This window comes from Prionailurus viverrinus, chromosome C2 (assembly GCF_022837055.1).
Source record: "Prionailurus viverrinus isolate Anna chromosome C2, UM_Priviv_1.0, whole genome shotgun sequence".
NCBI classification, from domain to species: domain Eukaryota; kingdom Metazoa; phylum Chordata; class Mammalia; order Carnivora; family Felidae; genus Prionailurus; species Prionailurus viverrinus.
The window spans coordinates 154,196,421-154,211,059 of NC_062569.1; the positions used below are offsets into that span (position 1 = coordinate 154,196,421).

General features: G+C 45.6%; 1 protein-coding gene across 1 annotated transcript in view; it reads right to left on the bottom strand.

Moving 5' to 3' along the window:
- Window positions 1-14,639, bottom strand: part of DSCAM (DS cell adhesion molecule) — a 632,639-nt gene that overhangs the window by 8,121 nt on the left and 609,879 nt on the right. The window contains exons 30-32 of the mRNA XM_047874074.1: window positions 14,381-14,530; window positions 6,247-6,444; window positions 4,618-4,920 (exon numbers count right to left, since the gene is read on the bottom strand). Of these exons, the coding sequence (XP_047730030.1) occupies window positions 4,618-4,920; window positions 6,247-6,444; window positions 14,381-14,530 (651 nt within the window). The remainder of the gene's footprint in view (window positions 1-4,617; window positions 4,921-6,246; window positions 6,445-14,380; window positions 14,531-14,639) is intronic.

Below are 14,639 nucleotides of genomic sequence, written 5' to 3' on the forward strand. Positions count from 1 at the left end.
CCCAGCAGGGAGCCAGGAAGAGCTCGTTGGAATATTTAGGTCTATCCAGGGCAAGGGCGTACAGCAGTATTCAGAGGTGTTGCTAATGGCCCCAGGGTCCTTCTAACTATAAATACTATGGGAGCATTCGAGAGTTTGTCAGCTCAGAGCAAAGTCTTGTTCCACGAGGTGAATGTGAAGCTCATTCCAGTCTCCTGCCTTTGCACTTCCCTCTGCCTGGACCGCTGTCCCTTTATGGTGTCTGTCAGGCTTTCTTTGCCCCAGCCACCATTTAGATCTCAGCTCACGTCTCACTGCTCCCAGAAGCCTTCCTTGACCATTCTCCCCAACTCCTGACCCCTGCCAGGCTTTGTCCCTTTCCCCAGTTACTTCCCTTCCCAGAACTCCCCACCATCTGAAGCTGTATTATTTGCTTACTTGAATAGTGTCTGTCTCCACCTCCAGGAATGCAAGTTGCCTTAAGACGGGGTGTTTGTGGGTTTCGTCTATCATCCTATCTCCAGCTCTGGAAGTGGGGCCAGTTACTGAGTGAGCACTCAAAAAATACATGCTGACGGGACGTGTGCAGTGTGTGTGAGCGTGTGGGAATATCAGAGATACTTGCACTTGAAAGGAGACCCTTTCCATAGCTCTTAGAATAACATTCGTGATCAAAACTTGAAAATCTAATTTTAACGAGTGCAAAAAAGAGAACGATGCAAGTCTGAGGCACGGGGCCCCAGCCGCTCAACCCAGGGGGATTAGGGAAGGTGGGAGGCAGAGCTGCTTGAGAGGAACTGTGTGGCACCCTGGGTCAGGAGGAGGGAGTCTGCACCAGGTGACCTGCCCCGAGCAGAGCCACGTCCTCAGAGGGCGAGGGAGATGGAGGTAGAATGACACTGAAGAGGGGTATTTGGGGCAGTGAAGCTCTCTCTGGGGTGTAATTCTGATTCAAGAGCCAGCACAAGAACCACATGGGCTTCGGAGGGGAGACAGCACGATCGCAGTAGCTGAGAGCAGGAAGAGAAACCTTCTTTGGAGGTCGCGAAGGGAGCAGAGGATGGCTTGCCCTTCAGGTAAGCACCTCTCGCCCATGCTCTTCTCTTTGCATGAATGCACACATCCAGGAGGGCATAGATGGATCCGAACACTGAAGCCCCCCAAACTGCTTCGTGTAACTGGTTGTTCAGAGAACCAACAAGTCAACAGAAGGCAGTGGCCACTTCCGGCTGGAAAACCTCAAGTGCATTCATCACGGGAGGGGCTGATGGGTATATATTTAAGGCTGGGGTCCCAGAGTGTGAGAGCAGAGATCTAAGTGGACCAACCCTTCTCCAGATGCTCCCAAGGCCAGGATGCATTAGGTGGCCTATGCGAACCTTTAAATGGATTTTAGTAGCTTCGTGCAATGGCATTTCTTGATGGCATGAGGATAAATCTCATGAATAAAGGAGGAGCAGTAATTCAAGACATTAGAAACTGGCTCAGGATGCTACCCGAACCCAAGAACAGCTACTGTAATCAAAGTATTGGAAGTTGCCTTGACCAAGAGGGAAAGAAGCTGTTAAACTTTCCAGCTATTTCTCAGAGGAAGATAGAGTTTGGCTTGTCTTTTGTTTTTAAAGACGGAAATAACCATCCCTTATTGCAGAAAATAAAACAATAACACAACTGGCATTTTACATAAAATATAAACATCCTAAAAATTCAGTAAATGCAGAGTTCAAGTACTATTGAACATCGAAAGCTAGATCTGATGTTTGCCATGTGTGAGAGCCTTCACATTGCATGGGGGGCTCCCCTTCTGTGGAAGAGACTTCCTTTCCACTTGTCAAGAGCAAGAACAGAAAATAAGTCACTTTATTTAAAGTTAGGCTGGAAGAGGGGGTGGACTGAAATGTTCTTTTTACTAACAAGTTCTAGTAATTGTAATATCTTAGCCAATTGGTGAGTTTTGTCATCATAACAGCTATGTGATTATCACAGAGATCTGCATTCATTCCATATCTTTAAGCACCTACCATAGGTGTCACATACAGGGGTGGGAGCATATATTCAGTGCCATTAAGTCATTCAAGATATTTCTGACTATGCGGCCAGATTATCTGCTACACACCGGGAGAGAAGTTTGGAGGCAATTAAGACATGTCTTCTGTCTTCCTGGAGCCAGGATCTGGCCAAGTTGATTTAACTTGACCCTGACTTGATTTGCATTTAAAAGCTTTGGGTCCCAAGAAGACGCGAAGGTGAGGAGAAAGATGGGCAGAGACTGGGGAGGCTTTGCTGACACTGACTGATACCATCTAGAACCACGGGAACACAGGTAGGAATGAGGTTTGAAAGAACTCAAGGAACTGATGATTTTGAGGCAGCCTCCAGTCAGCAGAGTGATAAATTGTAACCTTGGGGTTGGTGCCTGGTGTTGAATGTAGTCTCCTTATAAAGACACAACTGAAAGGCTTTCCTAAAAGCCTGAGAAATATTCAATAATAATACAGTCATCTAGGGTGGACAAAGCAAAGTTTGTGGACGTGACGACTTGTGCTGACTTGAAACATTACTCCTACCTAAAGTTATAAACTCATTTTAGTCTAAAGAGCATTTTAAGACTCTACTACCTGATCTCGTTGTGATCTTTCGATTGTTCTGATGGATCCAAGCAACAATGTCATAACAGAAGTGCAAACTTTTTTGAACTTCTGTTCAAACAAGACATCAAAAAGAAACCCAAGCCTTTAATTAATTCAAAGCTTGCACATATAGGAGCATCATGTCACCCAGGAGCTCTTGTATGCAAGGGAATATGGTTGCCGATGGAAGCGTCGCGTAGTAACTGGGTGATATGCAAATAAGGCGGATGCTTTTGAGGACCTCAGTGGCCACGGAAGGGAGACCAACAAAAGAGGGAGGGAGGAGAGGAGCCAGCCGCACATCTGGAGACCACACTGGAGTCACCACGAGAACCCCTCAACAAAGCAACAAGAGAAACAACTGCTAAGTAACCACTTTACCCAAATTAAGCCACACGCGTCTTACACAAACCCCATACGGTAGGCACCCATGTCAATGCCCATTTTATAGAGACAGCAACTGAAGGCTACCAAGGTTAAACATGTCCAGAGGCACATTTTCTCCTCTCCTATCTTCCTCACTCTCAGGCTTTACAGCCATAAAGAGCTTATGTTTTTATCGCATTTGCCTTGCAAATAAATGCCAACAACGAAAAATGCTGGAAATAAAAACACCCACAAATCACAGCTCATCTTCTCCCTGAGGAGGTAGACAGAATGAAAATAAATGAAGCCATCATTCTTTATTGTAAGCTGGCATGAATCTTGACTCAGTTTGGAAGATTAGTTGCTGGCTAGACAATTCTTATTTTTATATATTTTTATGCATTTATAAGGCTCATTTCAGCTGGGCTATATGCCATAAAACCCAAGGGAATTGCAGTAATTTAAAAGTGAAGATAAATTTTTGAAATAGGACTAGTAGAGAGGTTCAGAAAATGGGAAAAGGAGAAATAAAACTGGATTCAACAAGAATGGAGAGGCCGTCCACAAAGGAAAGTCTACAGGCAGCTATTTCAGGGTGAAGAAGAAAAAGGGATTCTTCAGATGACGAGTACAACTGGCTGCCATGGCCGGATTCCATCTAAAGATGTGTCTATTTGCCCCGTATGATGGTTTGCAAGTATCTGGCCCAACACTTGAAAACTGTGGGTCTCCGTATAAAACCAAGCTTTCTGGCTTCTCTTGAGAAATTCACTCATCCTAACCCCCCATTTCCACTGGGGATTAGTTGGGAACACACAGGCTCTAGATAGCCTGTGAACTCTTAAATTTTCCACCTGCACCATTCCCCTTTTCCCTTGCTCTCCATTCTCTTCACTTATGTACATGATCTGCCGGGCCCTGTAGGCCTTAGGGCTCAGAGCTGCCATCCACACACCCAGACCCTTCTCATGTGCTCAAGACAAAGACTGAACCAGTGGCTGACCAAACCCTAGCCAGTTACTGTCACTTTGGGCAACTCAATGAAACCAAGGCCCAAGCACCGGCCCCCTGGTAAGACCTCTCTCCTTCTGAAAGCCTTAAGTACATCAGCTTTACAACACAAGCCCCCTGCGTTTCAGCCTCCTCTCCTCACATAGTGGGATCTCCTTCTCTCCCATCGGGGCTCCTTGGGCTTTCTGACTGCTTGAACAACAGAAGATGGCAGAAATGATGTGTCATTTTCCAGGCCCCGCCTTAAGAGACCAGCTACGTCCACTGTTTGCCTGTTGGGACACTTGCTTTAGAGCCGAGCTGCCATGATACGAAGAAGCCCAAGCCACCTGGTGGAGAATCCTACACATGGCCATTTGGGAAGGGCTCCTCCAGACCTAAGTGGGCCTGCCCAGCTGACACCACTGGACCAGAGATGGGCTGCCCCACCAAGCCCTGACTACATTTCAGATTTGTACACAAAATGAATGATGGTCACTGTTGCAAACCAATAAGCTCTGGGGTGGTTCATTACACACCAACCTACAAATGGAGCATTGAGTCCAAACACCAGGATGGGCTTTCATAGCAGACGAGAGCGAATCAGGAAGACAAGTCTCCTAAACAGTGGTCCGTGCATTTCTTTTCTCACCTGGCCGATGTGCCTTTGGAACCGCCATGTTCATCACTCGACCTCCATCCTGAGGTTTGGGGGGGGATGCAGTGAACCTGCAGATCCCCGATTCTGAAGGGGTGCTGGAGGTCAGACTGTCTGTGTACTCGTTTGTCCCTGCCGTCAACTGTTCAGATGATGTGTCTGATATGAAGCACTCTGTGATGGTGAACTTGGCGTGCCTCAGTTGCTCTTCCATCTTGGCGTGCTCGTAGGCCCTGGCCAGTTCTTCATAAGTGGAGGAGGCACTTTCTGTGGAGACCATGCTGCTTCGCGCTCGATCTATAGCATAAAAAGAGAGAACGAGACGGATAAATTATTGCTTTACGGTTGCACCGACTGGATGGCCTTCTCTGGCTTGTGGCTGTTTCTCCCAGATCATGGTACACGCCGGCAGGGTCCTGGGTCATTGACCGAGAACTGCGTCAGTCACCGTGGGGCCTGTGCTTTACGTCTCAGTAAAGTGGGCTCAGGAAGCTTTGTTTCAGCTCAATCGCGTTAGTCAGATGCTCCCAGCCTGGGACACGCCCGTCAATCAGCAATGCTTAAAAAATTCTGCGTTTAGTTAAGATGATTGGGAGTGTCGTGTAAATGAATGGCCGTGTCCACCCCCTGCTCTGACTTGCGGATCACTCTGTTCCGCAGGGACTTTAATTGACACGAATGATTTGAGCTCTGCAGTTCAGCTTGCGAGGAAGACACGACAGTGGTTAGATACGAAGCCGTGATTCTGCACGAAACTGGCCAGTGGGAAGAATGGCCCCTGATCCCTTGGACTCATCCTTTGTGACTACCACCCTTTGTGGGGCCCAGGAAACCCCCAGGACAAAAGGAGGTGCATCTTGGCCAGAGGAATCTGTATGTTACACACGAAAAAGTTTTGAATCACCTCTGTGCAACTCTGAGACTCTTCTAAGAGAAATAACAGCCATAAAAATAAATGCACAGGGTAACACTCCACCTTTGGAACATTATTTTTGAAGTATATCAGCCAGAACAAAAGAAAATGAGTACTCAAATTTCCTACAGCTATTAGGTTTAGATATAATTTCTTTTCTAGAGTTAAGGTTGGGGGCTGGGGCAACTGAGCGCTATTCTTAGGTCCTGTCTTCTCTCAGAAGTGAAATCTTGGTGGTTGATGGCACAGACTGGATGACTTACCTTATAATCAACCCCTGTTGAATTGTCAAAAGGATCAGCCCATGTTCCCTATAGAGGGTGCCATGACCTTGCCATGACACCTCCAGTGCACCGTCTTAAACCGAGAGATGGTAGCGGGTCACGTGCCCTCAGAGTATATTCAGAAACTACTGCAACAGTTTGGGTGAGCATTTTAAAGTATCTATGTTTCTCTCAGTGGGGTAGGAACTAAAAGGAGAGGACAGCATGAGTCTGAGATTCAGGACATCTGAGATGCCCGTTGGTTTTGCCCTGCAGAAATCACCAGGCCCTGGATATCATCAGTGCTGCATGGTTGTATTAATACTGGTTAAAAAACAGCCTAACAATTTGAAAGTGGCCTTGAAAGAGCATAGGGAGGAGCCTGTGAAGGCTATCTGAGGGCTGTGCCCATCCCCAGGGTTGAGGAGGAGGCGCGCAGACCCCTACCTGTGTCTTGTGAGGGGCTGACACTGTAACTGTCACTCTCCTTGTCCATTGATCCCGCAGCCCTGGGCGTCGGCAGCCTCCAGTCCGTGGTGAGGGTGTGTGCTGAAATGGTGGGGTGGGGTCTGTTGAGGGTCCACTGGCTGGCATACCGGTTTCTTGCTGTGGGTCCTGCCTTGGCATTCCTCCTGGTGGTAGGATCTGTGAAGAGGCCAAGAATAATGTATGTCTTAGTCTCTAGGAGTATGATCAGTTGTGATCAAAGTGTTGAGGGTGGTTCTTCCCCTGCCCCCCGCCCCCCACCCCCGCCAGCCTTAAGACGCCCCTGTAAGACTCATGCATCCTGGAAGCCTTTCCTTCTGTTTTTGTCTAGAGGATTCATTTCTCTTGTGGTCTGAGACATTTATGTGATACTTAAGCGCTCTAAAAAGTCCTGTGGGGTAAAGAATGTTAGATTTGGACTCAGGAATTATGGATTCAAACCTTTCTCTTGGCCCTTAATGTTTTCGTGGCTCAATGCACATCACTTAAACTTCCAGAGAATAGCCACCATCTTCCATGCGTGGCCAAATATGCTCTAATGTGGTCTGTTTTTTAATGGTTCTCCTACCTTAAGGTGTTGTTATGGGTTGACTCATGTCCCCTCAAAAGGTATGTCCGCATCCTAACCCCTAGTACCTCAGAATGTGACCTTACTTGGAAATAGGGTCACTGTAGATGTCATTAGTCAAGATAAAGTCAGACTGTACCCGGGTAGTCCTTTAATCTAACAGGACTAGTGTCCTTATAACAACAGGAGAGGAGAATGCCATGGAACAATGGAAGTAGAGATTGAGGTGCTGGGGCTACAAGCCAAGGAATGCCAAAGACTGTCAGCAGCAACTACCAGAAACTAGGAAGAGGCAAGGAAGGATCTTTCTTGACAGGTTTCAGAAGGAGCATGTTGACATCTTGAATTTGGACTTCTGGCTCCCAGAAGACAATAGATTTCTGTTCTTTTAAGCCACCCAGTTTGTGGTATGTTGTTATAGCAGCTCCAGGCATCTCCTGTGTTATTGTGGTTTTCTATTTACTCATTGCCTTGATCAGGGCTGTTTTACTCGTCAACTAAATTTCAAGTTCCTAGACCGAGATGGTGATACCCTCTTGTCCTAATACTCACTTACTCTTTTGCATATGGTAATATATGTCTTCAATGGAATTGAACTTTGTCAAAGATGTGGGTCATTCAATGTGGAGAACACGTGGTTAATGGGTATCTGGATTTCATATGTCTGCCTTCCTCAAAACCAGAGATTTACATATACAGAGGCTGGCACCAGATTGGTTTCATTTTCTCTAAATCTGGAACCAAAGACAGCAGGTCAATGAGTGGACAGAGTTCTTAGTTCAGCTCTTTGGGGGGACACTGGAGTGGACAAGCAACACTGTCTTTTCTAGAACCCTGTGGAATAGGGAATAGAGAGGCTCAGTTACCTTTTCTTGGGCTCTGGCCTATAGGCAACATAAGGTCCTAGATGGGCCTTTTACACCACTGAATTCTCTGCTTCTAAAAAAGGAATTTTATGCAGTTATATTTCAAAATGTCCTGGAGACTTCTAAACACAACAGTCTATATTTACTGCTCAACCCTAATGAGGCAGTGTCAGAAGATCAACGCCGAGGGGGCCATTCCTTGGCATTGTTACAGTGACTTACTTATGTGTTTTCATGGGCCTGGAAGTTTCTCCAGGGTAGGGGTAAGGATGTTCATCCTTGGGTCCATTCACAGAGCCCATGATGATCTCCAGTACACATAGGCCCCTGGATGAATACACTCAGCCCAGGGTCACTTTATGGATGAGACAATGGAAGCTCAGAGAGGAAAAGTGACACAGCTATTAAGTGGTAAAAATGGAGCCCAAGACTCCATGTTTTGGTTCAGAGATTGCCCATCACTTGACCACACATGTCCTCATGCTGGACATCTAAGTGTCTAATACAGTGTCTGCCATGACACTGGCTTGTGTGTAATGCCATGTTGGATCATGGGAGGCAGACAACTGAATGTAGTGAAATGACTTTCTTTTTAAATGGAAGATTTTCTTCTTGTTGGAAAATTATAGTTATTGGGCTTTGAACCTAATCCATCATTCTACAATGCTGGAGAGAAGCATTAAGATGGCAGGCAAATCGATATATTTTAAGATTTCCTGGGTCATCAAAATGTTTCGCCTTGGTGCATATTCTTTGGGGCATTGATTTTAAGACACATTTCATCACTTACTTGCAAAATTCCACAGAAGACTTTATTGGAAGACATTTTTTTTTGCCTTGATTAGAATGTAAATGTGTTATGCTCGAGCTCCAAGCTCTCTGGACAGCAAGGTATGAATGATAATTGCATTTTCTCCACTGAAATGCTAGGAGAGAGGTCCTCAAAGAGACAGAAAAACATTCTTGCGGGTAGGAGGCTAAATATCTTCCAGGTACTATGGACTTCATAAGTAGAGCTTCGATAAATGGGGCTTGTTATTTAAATGCTAATGAATCTTTTCCAGAAAATTACCCAGTCCCTTACATAAGATTTGAGGATTCACATTTTTATTCCTCTTTCAGTTTCTTGCAAAGACAGCCATGGATCAGATTTACTCCTGGCATGGATGCTTGGGCGGGGGCGGGGATGTCAGTTTGATCTTCTCACTTCAAGGACGAAATCTCCTCACTCCCATCCCTTTCCCCCTGCCGTGTTTCCTCCCACCAAGCCTGCCTGCCTATAGTGGGGCAGGACCTTACCCCTTTCTCACTGAGATCTCCCTATGTGGAAAATTCCATGGTCAAGTTATGCATGTCAGTCTCTATTCAAAGCTAGAACTCTTTTTAAGTTAATTTTGTTCATTATCCTTTTTTTTTTCTTCTAGATGAGGACAGTTTTACGAATGGCCTGATAATGTTGGGAATATAGGTCATGGTATTACTTTCCTTGAACCACAGCTTGCAGTTCTGTCCTGCTCTAAGCAAGCCTCCTAGAGGCAAAATGATCTCAGTTGGTAGAATATTGAGGTAGTTGACACATTTTTTAAAAATAATCAGGTTTTGGGAGCTGTTTTGTACCTCAGTTGAACTCTTCTGTATGATAACTCCTATGATAGCAGCTAAAATAAAAATCTGACTTGGATTCCACTTGCTAACCTTCTTTGTAGGTCTTACCAGCTAAGCTACTAAGGAAATACACATTGAGATTTACTGTCCTTGCATGGAAAGCATTTTATTTGGCTCCCCAACATTCTAATATAAATAAAACTTAGTGACGAGCCATCATGCTTGCTAAACAGCTGACAAATTAGAAGGTAAGTGATACAAATAACTCTTGGCTTTTGAACACTGGGTCTAAACCTAAATTAAGCTTTTCTGCCCATTGAATCAAATTATTTTAATCATCCTGAATTCAGGATAAGAGAGGATTTGGGGGATAATAGGGTTATAAAACATGTCATGTGTACTGTGATCTAGGTATTAATCTGTTTTTATTCCTTGCTATTCCCAGTCCTATCTTGTAGGTGCTGTGGGCTCAGCTTCACATGGTGATGACGCTGTGGAGGCCTGAACATTCCCATTGCGTAACGAACAAGTATTTATCAAGGGCTCATTACACATGGCACACTCCTCACCCCATCAGGTATTTTCCTGCAGGACGATGTCTAGTACCATTCCGGGTGATGGCTGGAGTGTGCATGTGCTTTCAAAGTCTAAACAAAAAAAGATTCCATCCATGTTGTAAACTCTTCTTATGTAGCTATGGAAGTCTACTCAGTCCGTGGATATCCCCTGGGAATCATGGTCTCCACTCAACAGCAACACAGAGCAGTTGAGGAGGAGCTTTGGAGTTAGGTTGTCTGCCTTTGACTCAGTTTTGCTACTCGCTGGCTGTGAGCTCATCAGGCATGCCCACTTCCCTCATCTCTGAGAGTGGGGTTATCATCTCACCCACCCACAGGGCTGTTGTGAGACATGGTGGTGATGGGGCCTTGTAGATCTTGGGGCCTGGCCCACGATTCCTGAGTGCCAAACACTTGGTAAGGATTGGAACACATTCTGTTTGTTGGGAAGAGGGTGGAGGGACATTTGGTAGGCTGATCAGGAAGGCTTGAAACTCAATTTAGAGAAGGTTTGGCAGAAAAAAAAATACCCATTAAACATCATAAAGCCAGATGCTGGAGAGTTCCCCATGCTTCAGAAAAGAGCTGAAAAGTAGAGCTGGTGAGGACAGGAGCTCCCACTCATTCCTGGTCTAGCCCTTTCATGCACCAAGGGCGCTTGTACATGCTCTCGGCCCAGATGGGTGGATGGTGAACCAAGGGATGACTTCCAGGTTAATATGACCCAAAAACCTGGACCAAGTCGAACACATATCATTTCACGTGTCTTTGTATCCTTGCACATCTTTTGAGTAAGAAAGTTAATTTAAGTTCTCCTGTGATGATCTCATTGGTAAATCTCCACAAAGTGAGCTGGAGAGAGATTGTGTACATACTTACAAACATCTGATCATCTAGCAAACAGACACTTAGCCGGTTAGATGTCTCAGGACATCTTAGGAAATGGATCTCCTCAGGATCTCCAGGAAATGGAGAACAAAGAAAGGGGCCAAATGGACTTCCCGAGTCCTGTTTATTTAAAATGCTGAACATCCTTTCTTTTCCACCCCTTCTACTCGGATTTCAGAACTTGGCAGTTGGTTAATATTTAAATCTATTTATTGAGTGCCTACCATGTGTCAGACCCTGTGGCTGGAGTTGGGGGGGGGGGTTGCAGACACAGACACGGACACCATCAGACCCCCACTTTCAAGTGTACCCTCATCCACAGGAGCGACAGGGACACGAACAGAGCTGCAGATACAGCCAGGGCATCTGTTTTCACTGGCTGGAGAGCTCAACAGTCAATTGCTGTGATTTCTCCTATCCTCATAATGAATCTTTGTTGCAACTCTGGAAAACTAAACAAAATGCCTAGAAACACAACTTCTACCATGCAGCCATTATAATGTGCAGACAACATATTGTAGATGCTCTACTTATAACTAAAGAATTCCCACAATGGTGACACAGTCCTAGTATAATTAGAACAGAGTAATAGTGTCTTTTGCAGTCGAGGAAATAGATCATAAATCGGCCTCTGCAAATGTGCCAAACTGCAGTGTGCAGAGACTGCCGCACGGGATCTGAGATGACACGGGTGAACCACCGGGCACAGGTGACAAGCTCTGGGGTGCAGGACACAAGCAGCAAACCGGGCTTCACAGAGCTCCCAGCTTCAGACTTCTGCTGGGGCTCATCTGCTGGGGGGCCAGTCACCCACTGTTTCCACTTCAAAATGGGAAATGGGAGGCTCTTGGGGCCTCGTAATGTGGTTCCAGAGGGAACATTTAATGAAAAAAATGATCCCTAGTAGAGAATGTGGTGCAGATGCTAAATGAATAGTTCTGTGTTTTTCTTTTGAACTAGAGACTGATGCATGACGTTGAGTAGATTTGCTTAATGTTTGTAAACATTACTGGATGAAGCTCGTCACAAACGAAAGAAGCATCGTTCTGTAAGCTGTGGATGCTTCAGTGTGATGTGATCATCAGACTGAACTCTGCCAACTCATCCCAACACTCGCAGAGTGGAGTGCAAACTCATGAGGCTGGACCAGGAGGCCTGGCGACCAGGCTGGCTCTTTCCTCTGGCTCCTCCCTGTTGCCCATGGCATTCCAGTGATGCTGCTGCCCCAACATGCCTTAGGAGCCATTGCCTCTTGTTTCCCCTGCCTGGCAGGCCAGCTCCGGGCCTGGACTCAGATTTTCAACTCCGTGACGGATCTTCCCAGAGTTGGATCTGAAGTAGCCCCTCCCATCATCCCCACACGGCCCTCCCTCCCCCCACTCACCATCACGTCCTAGTCCTAGTCCATATAGGTAAATGAAAAATGCTTGAGTTCCCTGGTTAATGTCCAATTCCTCTACTGAGATGAAATGAATGCCTTTTTGCATCTTATGATGCACCCCCATCACTGGGCCATATGGAAAGTAAAACCTTAATAAATATGTTTGAGTCTGAATGCAGGAATCCTTAAAGTTCCCCAACTATGCTTACAGCATTATAGGTATGAGACACTCGGACACTCCCCTTCCACGTGCCTCTGGCCCTGCCACTTGCCTCTTGCTGGTTATCGCTTCTGCTTATGACCAACATTCACACCTCTGTTGATATTTTGAATGTCACTGAATCAATGTTTCCATTAGTTGGGGAGGTGGTGGTGGTGATCATGCAGTTGGGATGTTCCCAGTGCTTTAGTGTGACTGTTTCCTTCCTATTATGACTGGCCTTTGTGCATTCCTCTGCTAGTTGAACATTGAAAGGAAGTTGGGGAAGCTCGCTTATTTTACCTGGCAGAAAGAAGTCACGGGCTATGAGAGTGGCAAGCTTGAGAGGTCCTGTCCCCCTGTGCTAAGTGGCAGGGACCCATGTCTAACACTTGGGGAAGTATTTTTCTGTGAGGGCTCCAGACAATCAGCATCAAAATGGCCCAGAATGTCTGTTACAATGCAGATTCCTGGGCCCCACCCTAGACCAAGTGGATCAGAATCTTTGGAGATGGAGTTCTGGAATGGGTATTTTGAACAGGCACCCTGGGTGATTCTGATGCACACGAAAGGTTGGGAACCACTATCTGGGCATCTGTCATGTTTTCTCTGCCTCTTGCCTATTTTCCTGCCAATGTCTCCATTAGCTTCCACGCTGACTGGGCTGAGGGAATTCTGAGGTCAAGGATCCTTCCATTTCAGTCCCCCTGGGTCTGTAATTCTTCCCTCACTGAATAGCAATAAGTGTCTCAGAAATCCATCAGTGCCGTGTCCTGAAGCATCCAGAAGCTGGACCAGGCAGATCATGATGGGAAAGCCAATAGCCTGAGAGAGGGTCAAGGACTATGAAGCACTTTCTAAAGCAAAGCTCTCACTCACACACCCCCAAGCAAAGTTAATTCCCACTCATGGCCCATTCATGTCTTCAGTGTGTGCTGATGTCATCAAGGAAGGAAGGGGTGAGGCTAGACGAAAAGGGGGAAACAGAAGATTTCTTCAGCCTGTAGTTGAGGACAGTTTTTGAAATGAATTTCAGTAACAGCTGAAACTGTTTTCTTGCATATTACAAAGTTATTTAGGAATCACCTGGTTTGCTTCATGACATCAGTACATTTCACAAATGCTTTACAAGTCAGAATGTATGAATAACAGCTTTTAACATTACATTATTTATTTTCCTAATTATAACACTCCGAGAATGTAAATTTTTGCAGAGCGATTAGAGATTAAAAGTTAGACATCAAAGCTTCCGAAAGATAATAATCGGGACATCAATTTCTCAGTCTCTTAAAGAGATTTAGAAACAATTTCAATTATGAAGGAATAAGAATGTCTAATTAATAAGCTCTAGATACATATTAGGGTATTTAATTTCATTGCAGTAATTAATTCCTGTATATTATGAATGCAGATATTAATAACTAAGTCAAATATAATCCCCGGATTTGCCAGAACTACAGTTTTTCTCAAATAGTGTGTTCAGGACAAAACATAAACTCCAGGGATGGACGGATCCGCAGTGAAACCCTGGCTTCCCTACACATTGTGTGTACAATGTCAGGCTGTTTACCTAACTGCTCTGAGAGTCCATGTTCTTATCTGTAACATAGCGGCTATCGTATCTATTCATATCTGTTCTAAGTAGGCACCTTGCAGGGCTGCCTTACAGATAACACACTTGCCATAACCTGCTTATCCTAATCCCGGCGCAGAGTGGATACTCACTGATGTTAATTACTTTTCCCCGTTCCCACGTCGTCCAAATAAAAAAAAAAAATTACCTTGACCTGAAATTTCTGGCACTTTGATAGTGACTCGACACCAAGGGTTATTGGCCTCCAGTGACACAGTTTGAACGCCAGCTTAGATCAAACAGTAAAAACTCCCATGTCCCAATTAGAGATATTATCGTACGTATTTGTTTTGTAGGCACAGGGCCAACGAGCCCTGCTTTCGTTGGACAGGGACAGAGCGTCAGCATCTTCTCAGCATCGGTACCACCCACACAGTTTGTATTGTCGGACCACTTACTCGTTCCCGGCCGTGCGTCCGACACATCCACGAGGGGCCCGGTGGCCTGCGACACTGACTGATAGTGCACTGTGTGTGTCACCGTCAGAGACTTCTGTTTGGCCGCCTCCCCAAAGTCAGCATCCGTTAACAGGACCGTGGAGCGATCGTCTGCAGAACAGCAGGAACACAGGAAACCAGACATGTTTACCCCCTTTAAACGGCTCTCTTGTCTTCTCTCCCCTAGCTCCTTGTGTGATTGTTCATGGCAACAATTATC